This window comes from Myotis davidii, unplaced genomic scaffold (genome assembly GCF_000327345.1).
Source record: "Myotis davidii unplaced genomic scaffold, ASM32734v1 scaffold176, whole genome shotgun sequence".
In the NCBI taxonomy this organism is placed as follows: domain Eukaryota; kingdom Metazoa; phylum Chordata; class Mammalia; order Chiroptera; family Vespertilionidae; genus Myotis; species Myotis davidii.
The window spans coordinates 648772-660534 of NW_006287911.1; the positions used below are offsets into that span (position 1 = coordinate 648772).

The 11763-nt window shown below is 42.2% G+C and overlaps 1 protein-coding gene and 1 pseudogene across 2 annotated transcripts in view; both read right to left on the reverse strand.

Annotated features, from left to right (window-relative positions):
* The window catches only part of PSMA6 (proteasome subunit alpha 6), a 35028-nt gene that overhangs the window by 8702 nt on the left and 14563 nt on the right, over positions 1-11763 (reverse strand). For both annotated transcript variants that reach the window (XM_015561315.1, XM_006759701.2), the window contains exons 2-3: positions 1148-1242; positions 807-888 (exon numbers count right to left, since the gene is read on the reverse strand). In XM_015561315.1, coding sequence (XP_015416801.1) covers positions 807-888; positions 1148-1242 — 177 coding nt within the window. The remainder of the gene's footprint in view (positions 1-806; positions 889-1147; positions 1243-11763) is intronic.
* LOC102763383 lies at positions 9225-9785 on the reverse strand (annotated as a pseudogene).

The window sequence follows — 11763 nt, forward strand, 5'->3', positions numbered from 1 at the left end:
TAATTGCCTGCCCCCCCCTCAAAGATGGTGGCCCCCAGTTCCCTCAGCCCTGCCGGGGTGGCAGGCGCACATCAAGGCCAGACCTGCCCCGAGGTGGGCCCGGCCGCTCCACGCACCTGCCTCTGGAGTCCCCCAGTCCCCTCAGCCCCCCAGCTGACCAGAGCTGGCCCGAGGCACAGATAACCAGGGCCGGCTGAGGCTTGTGCTGCCGGCAGTGGCAGCAGTAGAGGTGTGATGGGGCGTTGCCTTCCCCTGATCACCAGGTTGACTCCCGCCCTTGAGGGCTCCCGGACAGTGAGAGGGGGACCCCCAGCTCCAGTGCATGAATTTTTATGCACCAGGCCTCTAGTAAGTATATAATAAAAAGAAAAAATTTTAAGATGAAGTTCTATACACAGTACTGTCATTTTATTCTGATCCCTTTAAAGGGCAGTACTGTGTATAGAACTGCCAAAATAGTTTCTATAACTAATAACTCCCTAAGAACAAATTTTAAGGAGACAATGTTTCTCTTGATCTTTTTTGGTAAGCTTGAATTTTCCCTTATTTCAGAAAATAGAAACCCAAAGTAATTTTTTATAATTCTCAACTACTTCTAACCAATGTCATTATTACTAGGTTTGAGATTTACTGACTTACATCCCCTTACACTATTAACTACATCTGAAATAAATCATCTGTGAGAGGGGCCCAGTTTCCCTAACAGTAGTATGGATATCTAATTCTATTATACTTTTAAAATTAGTACAAAACTCAAAAATAATTAGAAGAAAATAACAAATCTAAGTAGACATTGAGCCAATTACCTGTCATTCCTGTCATCACACAGCCAATGTTTTCAGTTATCTTGAATAAGTGAGTCACTGTGCTGGAATCCAATAATTTGTCCTAATCAACAAAATAAATCAGATAATTTTTTAAAAATCTCTGTGTAGTGATAAAAATACTGTGAAATTAAATAATACACTATATAATAAATATTTTTTTGTTTGCTTACAGTTAAAACCAATCAGTAAATACTAGGTAAACAGAGTCAAAGCAAGAATAATGTTAACATTTATAGGTAATAATAACCCTCTGTACAAACTTGTGAAAAATTCTGGTATTATATTTTGCAATAATCGGCTATCTGGGCAGTATTACTTACAGGTACTTTCTTCTGTGTGACAATTACTGCACAGTCTTTCCCTCTGACAGCTACCGATGTAAGGCCACCCTGGTTAATAGCCTTAAAAGCATATTCTGGAAGACAGACAGAATAGTTTTTTAAAAGGCAGAATAAATTATCATAGATTCATGCAATGGGATAATAGCAGTCATTAAAAAGAATGAGACAGAGCTATACAAGCTAATATGGAATGCTGGCTAAGACATGAAAAGTCAAAATAATGGTAATAATAAATCATAGTTAAGCCAACTCCATTTCTTTCCATTTTAACTTTACTGAAATCTTTTTTATCAGGCTCAAGTACCAAATTTCAAATAAAGATTTAGTTAATTTATTATATCTTTGTCAATTAGGTTTTATCATTGGAAAAAAAAAATTTTAAATCCTCACGCCAGGATATTTTTTCCATTGCTTTTCAGAGAGTGAAGGGAGGGAGAGGGAGAGAGACAAAGGAGATAGAAACATCAATTTGAGAGAGACATATCAATTGATTGCCTCCTGCAACAACCCGACAGGGGGCCAGGGATCAAACCTGCAATCCAGGTATGTGCCCTCGACCGGGAATTAAACCCGTGACTGGGAATCAAACCCATGACCTTTCAGTGCATGGGCTGACACTCTCACCACTGAAAAACACCAGCCAGAGCTATGTTTTATCATTTTAAAAGTGGTTTTTGTGGCCATTATTTCTACTAAGTCTGGTTTATCTAGGTCAAATTTAGTTGCTCTAGATTTTCTCAAGATTTAATATTTTTGTTAACTTTTGGTCAATAACTAATTTGACCATATGCAGTTTTAATTGCTCTTATGTTATTTTGTATTTCCCCCCCACCACGCTGAATTTTTGGGGGTCACGTGTTTTTTTTGCACTTTTATAGGATTTTTTAGTTTGTCTGTAACAAACTTCAGCTTATATACTTCTAGTTGCTATCAAACTATTACCCAGTTACAAATGCTGGATCAACATCCTATATAATAAAGCCCTAATATGCAAATCGACCAAACAGGGGAATGACCAGTTGCTATGATGTGCACTGACCACTAGGGGGAGCGCTGCTCAGCCAGAAGCTGGGCTCACGGCTGACGAGCACAGTGATGGGAGCCTCTCCCGCCTCCGTTGCAGGTGGAGTAAAGAGCGAGGGGTCCTGGTCTGCGAGAGGGCGTAGGCTGGGCTGAGGCTTCTCCCCACCCCCACCCATGCCAGCGCACGACTTTCGTGCACCAGGCCTCTAGTAGTAGCATAAAAACAAAGGACTTTGGCACCATGTAGTTTAGCTGATAATAACTGCCTTTGGAAAGTAAAATTACAGATGAGACTATCCCTTTCTATGTTATGCATTTCCATACATTTAAATTTAATCTAAACATGTATTTTGTAATTAAGAACGCAGCAACGTAAATTAATATATGCTCATTGTAGGAAATACGAAAAAAGATAAAAGAAAACATTACTCATAACTCCAATCAGTATCTTTATTTTTTTAAATATGTTTTTACTGATTTCAGAGAGGAAGGGAGAGGGAGAGAGAGAGAGAGAAACATCAGTGATGAGAGGGAATCACTGACTGGCTGCCTCTTGCACACCCACAACTGGGGATTGAGCCCGCAACCCGAGCATGTGCCCGGATTGGGAATTGAACTGTGACCTCCTGGCTTATGGGTTGGTAGCTCAACCACTGAGCCACAATGGCTGGGCATAACAGATGCTTTTAAAATTCTGTATTACTCTGGGAACTGGGTCTGAGGCCTGGCTTCATCTGTTCATAAAGCCATTGGTGGTGAGGACCAGCTAAGGAAGATACTACCTATATTATAGCTCCTACCAAAGAACTTCCTTTGGCTCTAGCTGGTTTGGCTCACTGGATGGAGCGTCAGCCTGTGGACTGAAGGGTCCTGGGTTCGATTCCCGTCAAGGGCATGTACCTTGGTTGCAGGTGCATCCCCAGTGGGGGATGTGCAGGAGGCAGCTGATCAATGCTTCTCTCTCATCAATGTTTCTAACTCTCTATCCCTCTCCCTTCCTCTCTGTAAAAAAATCAATAAAATATATTTAAAAAAAAGAATTTCCTTTGATAGGAGCTATAATGAAAATCCTTTATCAAATATTTCTAAATAGCTATATACTGAAGAGAGAACAAAAGAATAGAGAAAAAAGAAGAATAGAGTAAAAAGATTCTAGAAAATCACTAAAGGAAATCCTCAAATCTAGCTTAGGTTGGCTAATTATAATATTTTTACCATCCCATTAGATTGCAAATAAAATGTTTCTTCTAAAATATGTTTCAAAATGCTCTTCAGTTCTGCTTCTCATCATTCCTCCACAGATATTCTAAACAATAACTGCTCAAAGAGACAAGAAAGTGGGCCAAGTAGGCAGATTTTAGGGGGTGAGGGGGTATCAATGTTTGGAAGGAAGGAATGGCATGGGATGAATTTCCAGTTTCATGGCCTATAGCCTGCATCCAGGCCCGAGTCAGGGCTAAACACTCATAGAACACTCAGTCCTTTTGGCCTAGAGAATTAGAGAGCAGTATGGGGGTAAAGACAGATGCTGGAAAGTCAGGGAGAGAAAGAAGAGAAGAAGAGAATAAGAGAACCAGAGAGGGAGAGCCCCAACTTTTATATATAAGCATTGCCTAAATCTTTAGCTGATTCCATAACCACACATGTACAAGACAGACTCCAGGCAGCCTAGCTAAGGACAAAAAAGTGAGATTTTAACCTGCCACCCAAATTAACTGCCTCCAAGAACAAATCAACACCCTTTGGAGGAATATAATAGAATCTAGTCTTCCCAACCTATCATTCACAAATGTTCAGGACAATCAAGAATGATTCCAACATATCAAAAAAGAAAACAAATCAAACACACACACACACACACGACAACCCAAATCAGGAAAATGTAATCCATTTGCAAGAGACCAATCCTGAGATAACCCAGATGATGTATTAGCAGGAAAATTAAAACTATGCTCAATGACATAAGGGAAAAAATTCTCAAAATGAAATAAGATAGAAAATCTCAGTGGAGGAAGCACAAAAAAAAAAAACCACCACAAAAAAACAAATATAAACGGTAGAACTGAGGCAAATAATTGGAATAAAACAACTAACCAGCCCTAACTGGTTTGGCTCAGTGGATAGAGCATCGGCCTGCGGACTGAAAGGTCTCAGGCATACACCTTGGTTGCGAGCACATCCCCAGTAGGAGGTGTGCAGGAGGCAGCTAAATTGTTGTTTCTCTCTCATCAATGTTTCACACTCTCTATCCCTCTCCCTTTCTCTCTGTACAAAATCAATAAAATATATTTAAAAAAAGAAAGTAGTCTAGTTTTACTATCTTAATGAAGTTGAAGTTCAACAAAAAAAAAGTTATGAATGTTTCACAGGTCTATGAACCATCAACTCTAACTTTTCTGCCCCCTAAAAACCTCAATACATATAAGGACTGTCATAAAAATGCAACCATATGCACTTTTTTAAATTTTATTTTTCAGTTATAGTTTACATTCAGTATGATTTTGTATTAATTTCAGGTGTACAGCATAGAGGTTAGACAATCATATACTTTTCAAAGTCCTCCCCCCCCCCAAATACCTCCAGAGCCTTCCTGCCTGACTGACTTATTTTGCTTAGCATAATACTGACCAGGTCCACCCATGCTGTTGTAAATGGTGAGATTCTCATTTACAAAGGAAACATCCCAGAAAGATCTGGCCATGGAGCCAATGATTCTGCTTATGTTTCCTGGCTTTATTATTCTGCAACAGATCCCATCAAGGACATGTATAGTGGCTTGGTGGTGCTCTTGGTTATCTGCAGAAAGGGATCCTGGAGGCCCACGGATTATGAAATGACATGGATCAAGAATATGCCTTGTTATTCTTGATTTTTGATGAGAACCAGTCTTGGTACCTGGATGAGAACGTGGCACTCCATGGGCCCGAGGAGCCAGATCGTGTTAACCTACAGGATGAAACTTTCTTAGAGAGTAATAAAATGCAGGCCATTTATGGAAAACTCTATGCCAACCTCAAGTGTCTTACCATGTACAAAAGAGAATGAGTGGCTTTGGTACATGCTAGCCATGGACCAAGATATTGACCTGCATGCTGTCTACTTCTATGCAGAGAGCTTCCTTTATGAGAATGGAGAGAGTTACCAAGCAGACGTGGTAGATCTCTTCCTGGGTACCTTTGAAGATGTGGAGATGGTGGCCAGCAATCCTGGGACATGGCTGATTCACTGCCATGTTACTGTCTTGTATCAAAGAGAACATTTAAGCATTATCACCACCACCACCACTGAGATTGGGAAAGCAATCTCCAGAGACTTTAGAGAAGGCAATGTGAGAATGCTGGGCATGCAGATCCCTGTAAAGGATATCAAGATGCTAGATTCTATTTTAATTGCCATGGGTGTCATTATCCTGCTCATCACTCTGGCTCTTAGTGGTATGGTCTGGTACCAACACAAAAAACAAAAACATGGAGCAACAGGTCATTCTGGATGACAGCTTTAAGCTTCTGTCTCTCAAGAACTAACAGCTGAATCTGGGCACTGCACATCTGTAATGCTCTCTCAGCAGGCCATGGACTAGCAACTGACCCCACTATAAAGGGGCATGATTGGTACACAGGCACAGGAGGGAATCAAACTTGTCTAGGTATTTCTCACCCCCCCCCTTATTTACATACAAATAATATGCTTCCTCTTTTTCTTTAAGTTTCTTTGCTCCACTTGGGAACCTGGGGCTAGGTGATTCTCCTAGTATTACATACCACAAATTTCAATGGCTAGATTTTATCACTCACTGACACTTGGAAGATCTGGAAATTCCTAAAAACTGATCCCTCTCACAAAGTACGTACCAAGAATAAAATACAATGAATAGGTTTTTGCTTCTTTCCAGGACCTCGCCTAATTCACCATGAACCAAGGCTAAGTGAGCTATGAATATAATCTACATCTAAACTAAGGACTAAGCATGGGCATGATGGGAGCATATCTCAACATGATAAAGGCCATATATGACAAACCTACAGCCAACATCATACTCAATGGGCATTTCCCCTAAGAACAGGAACAAGACAGGGATGTGTGCTTTCACCACTCTTATTCAACACCAGAGGCCTGGTGCAGTCTGGGACCCCGTGGGGAATGTCCACCTGCCGGCTTAGGCCTACTCCCCGGGAGACCGGGCCTAAGCTGGCAGTCAGACATCCCTCTGGCAGCTGGGAGCCCTCAGGGGATGTCCACCTGCCAGCTTAGGCCTGCAGTAGGCATAAGACATAGTCAGACATCCTTAGCACTACTGTGAATATGGGAGAGGCTCCTGCCACCGCCGCTGCACTCGCAGTCAGTCCGGCTTGTGGTTGAACAAAGTTCCCACTGTGGGAGTGCAATGACCACCAGGGGGCAGCTCCTGCATTGAGCGTCTGCCCCCTGGTGGTCAATGCTCATCATAGCAACCGGTCGTTCTGCAGTTAGGTTCAATTTGCATATTACCCTTTTATTATATAGCTAGAAGCCCAGTGCATGGTGGTGGCTGGCTGGTTTGCACTGATGGGGGTCCTGGTTTTATCTCACTACACACACACACACACACACACACACACTCACACACATGTATATATACTAGAGGCCTGGTGCACGAAAATTTGTGCACAAGGGGTGGGTCCCTCAGCCCTACCTGCACCCTCCCCAATCTGGGAGCCCTCTCCAATCCAGGAGTTTCTGTCTGTCTTTGCAATCATATGAGTGAATTGTCTGAGACCCCCAACACAGTTTGGTTTGTTGCCCACAGAACAGAGGCATTTTTTTCTTTGCTTCATTAGTGGAGATTTCCTGGAAATTTTAGGATTTATCTTCCCTTTAATTTTTCCTAGACACTCTGATCTTACTTATGTCTCTCACCTTTGCTTTCCCTCCACCCCCCACTGCAACAGTAACTTGCTCCAGGCTCACTTTGCTCTAGTGCTAGGACAGTGATGGCGAACCTTTTGAGCTTGGCGTGTCAGCATTTTGAAAAACTCTAACTTAACTCTGGTGCCGTGTCACATAGAGAAATTATTTGATATTTGCAACCATAGTGAAACAAAGATTTATATTTTTGATATTTACTTTATATATTTAAATGCCATTTAACAAAGAAAAATCAACCAAAAAATGAGTTCGCGTGTCACCTCTGACACGCATGTCATAGGTTCGCCATCGCTGGTTTAGGAGATACATCTGCCACCAGAACTACAATTCCTGGTGCTCCCGCACTCTGGGCTTCTGCTTCCGGTCCTGGGGCTGCCATCAGAACTACTATTCCCAGAATTCCTGGTGCTCCCCATGCTGGGAGCGACCAAGGGAGCCACGGCCCCCAAGGGAGCGACCAAAGGAGCCACATCCCCCCAACCTGCCAGCTCTCCCGCTTCTGCTCTCTGCCAGGCATCTGTGTATGCAAATTAACCCGCCAGCTTTGTCAGGTTAATTTGCATATTCACTCCTGATTGGCTGGTGAGCGTAGTGAAGGGATGGTCAATTTACATGTTTCTCTTTTATTATATAGGAAGATACTACTGGATGTCCTAGCCACAGCGGTCAGGCAAAAATAAATAAAAGGCATCCAAATTGGAATGAGTGGGGTGAGATTTAGAGATCCAAACTATTTTACTTTATTATAATTTTTTTAAAAATATATTTTATTGATTTTTCACAGAGAGGAAGGGAGAGAGTTAGAAACATCGATGAGAGAGAAACATTGATCAGCTGCCTCCCACACATCTCCCACTGCGGATGTGCCTGCAACCCAGGCACATGCCCTTGACCGGAATCAAACCTGGGACCTTAAAGTCTGCAGGCCGATGCTCTATCCACTGAGCCAAACCGGTTTTGGCGATCCAAACTATTTTAATTCTCCTTGGGAGGAAACTATTTTGGAAAAGTGGGTAGATAGTGGTGGCCACTGTACATTAAAGTACTTGTTACAATACTGTAAAAAAAGGGTATAATATACATGTAATTGAAGTGCTACGTGGAGAAAAAAATCTGAAAAAATAATGGCTAAAAATGGTTCATATATGGCAAAAGACAAAATTTCGGATTGAAGATCCAGTAAACTCTAAGTGGATAAATACAAAGAAAACTGCATGTAGTAGGTTCCCTATATTCAAATTCCTGAAAACCAAAAATAGGGAACTTGAAAACACAGAAAAAAGAACAGACTATACATAAGAGAACAATGATTTGAATTCTACAGGCTTCACTAAAGATAGCGGAACACCATTAAAGTATGAAAAGAAAAAAATTTTCCACGCAATATTAGAATAGCAGGTGTGCCAGAAGAGGCAGAAAGGGAGAAAGAGGTACAGAACGTGTTTGAAGAAATAATGGCAGAAAAATTCCCTAACCTGGTAAAGGAAAAATCACACAAGTTCAGGAAGCACAGAGAACCCCAAGCAAGAAGAACCCCAAAAGACCCATGCCCAGACACATCAAAATTAAAGACAAAGAGAGAATCTTAAAGGCAGCAAGAGAAGAGCAAACTGGTACCTCCAAAGGAGCTCCCATAAGGCTGACATCTGACTTCTCATTTGAAACTCTACAGGCCAGAAGCGAATGGCATGAAGTACTCAAGGTAATGGAAAGCAAAGATCTGAAACCAAGATTACTGTATCCAGCAAGACTATCATTCAAATAGTCAAATAAAGAATTTCTCAGACCAAAAAAAAAAAAAGGCTAAAGGAGTGAGTGCATCACCACCAAGTCAGCATTACAAGAAATGCTTAAGGAACTGCAATATAGAAAGAAACCTAGGCATACAAAATTAAAATGGCAATGAATAAGTACCTATCAATAATAACCCTAAATGTAAATGGATTAAATGCTCCAATCAAAAGGCATAGGGTAGCTGAATGGATACGAACACATGACCCAACTATATACTGTCTACAAGAGACCCACCTTAAAACAAAAGAAACACACCAGAAAAACCACCAGTTCTGACTACTATATCCAATAAAAATATCCTTCCACTGCCTGATGGTTTGTTCCTTCTGCTATGAAATGTGCATGTCCAGTTGTCTGCTTCTTAGAGCAGACATGTAGCTTCCTCATCCACCAGCCATTGGAGGAGGATTGGGACCACGCAGACGATTAATTTAGCCCATTCTTCGGGGCGGGGGGGGGGTGGGGGACGGGCGCTTCTTGGGGATCCACTTCCATCATCATATCTGGAATCAGATGAGTTTCCATAGTCTCTTCTCTTTTTCACATCTTGCTGAAGTGGTTTCAAAAAACAAAACCACACACTCAACTATTACCCAGAAGAAATCTGTTATCAAAGATAATCTCCAGGGGAAAATAACTCTGGCTGTCAAACACTTGTCAATTCAAGATGTAAAACATCTTGCTCCTTGTTATCAGCCTCTGGAGTGACTGAGCCCCTCAGAGAATATTTTGTGGTCTTACAGAGGATTTATGAATTTGACCCTAAAGGTAACGGAAGACAAAAACAAAGAATAGGACTAATCAAACTAAAAAGCTTCTGCATAGCAAAAAAACCTGACAACAAAACAAAAGGGCAACCAGCCGAATAGGAGATGTATTTGCAAACAACAGCTCTGACAAGGGGTTAGTATCCAAAACATATAAAGAACGTAAGCGACTCAAGACCAAACAAAAAAAAAAAAACAATTAAAAAATGGGCAGAGGACCTGAAGAGACACTTTCCACAAGAAGACATACAGATGGCTAACAGATATATGAAAAGATGTTCAACTTCATTATTAAGGAACTCATTCATTGCTGGTGGAATGTAAATTGGTACAGCCACCATGGGGAACAGCATGGCAGTTCCTAAAAAAATTAAGAATAGTTATCAAATGACCCAGCAATTCCTCTTCTGGGTATCTATCCGAAAAACTTGAAAAACATTTATTCACAAAGATACATGCACCCCTATGTTCACTGCAACATTATTCACAGTGGCCAAGTGTGTTCACCACTCTTATTCAGCATATTACTGAAAGTCCTAGCCACAGGATCAGACAAGAAGAAATAAAAGGCATCCAAATTGGAAAACTGGAAGAATATACCATATTCATGGATTGGTAGAATCAACATTAAAATGTCCATACTACCCAAGGCAATCTACAGATTCAATGCAATCCCTATTAAAATACCAATGGCATATTTCACAGAGCTAGAACAAATACTCCGAAAATTTATATGGAATCAAAAAGGACCCAGAATAGCTGCAGCAATTTTGAGAAAGAAAAACAAAGTTGGAGGAATCACAATATCAGATTTCAAGTTATACTACAAAGCCACTGTAATAAAAACAACCTGATGCTGGCACAAGAAAAGGCACATAAATCAATGGAACAGAACATAGAACCCAGAAATCAACCCAAGCCATTATGCTCAATTAGTATTTGACAAAGGAGGCAAGAACATACAATGGAGTCAAGATAGTCTCTTCAATAAATGGTGCTGGGAAAATTGGACAGATATATACAAAAAAATGAAACTAGACCACTAACTTACACCACACATAAGAATAAACTCAAAATGGATAAAAGACTTAAATGTAAGTCATGAAACCATAAAAATCCTAGAAAAAACCACAGGCAGCAAAATCTTAGGCATCTCTCATAGCAATATGTTTACTGATACATCTCCTAAGGCAAAGGAAACAAAGGAGAAAATAAACATATGGGGGTCATCAAAATAAAAAGCTTCTGCACAGCAAAATAAACCATCAACAAAATGACAAGAGAGCCCATTGGGGGAACATATTTGGCAATGATATCCTATCTAATAAAGAGGGAAATGTAAATTGACCGTCACACCATCACAAAGCTGGTGGCGCTTATAGCCACAAGATGGCGGTGCCCAGTCTCCTCAGCCCTGCTGGTCTCCCAGTCCTTTCAGCCCAGCCGGGGAGGGAAGGGGGGCGGCAGGCCCACAGTGTGGCTGGACCCTCACTCAACCGCCAGCTGCCCAGGGACAGCCTGAGGCTCAGGCAAGCCTCGGATGTTGGCTGCCCAGCCATTCGGGGCCATCCGAGGCTCAGGTAACCAGGACCAGCCAAGGCTTGCGCTGCTGGCAGTGGCAGCAGCAAAGGTGTGATGGGGGCATCGTCTTCCCCTGACCAAGGGGTCACCTCCCGCCCCTGAGGGCTCCTGGACTGTGAGGGGGGCAGGCTGGGCTGAGGGAACCCCCTCCATGGCAGGGGACCTGAGGCTGCACCCCCTCCTCCCAGTGGGGCTTGATGGGGGACCTCAGGCCATGCCCCCCGCCCTGGTGCCAGGCCGGGGGACCTGAGGCTGCACCTCCTGCCCGGCACCGGGCTGGAGGACCTGAGGCTGTGCCCCCCACCTGGTGGGGCTTGATGGGGGTGGGGCTGGCGGGGTCTGGATCTCACTCAATGGGGTGGGACTGGCCGGGTCTGGGTCTCACATGATTTCAAGGTGCACATGGGTTGGCGGGGACTTGATTCTGGGTGACACAGTGTGCCTCAGACTCACTGATAAGAGGAAGGTTTTCATATACATTTTACTAATTTTCTTTCATCTCTGACACTTCTATTATAGAGAAAA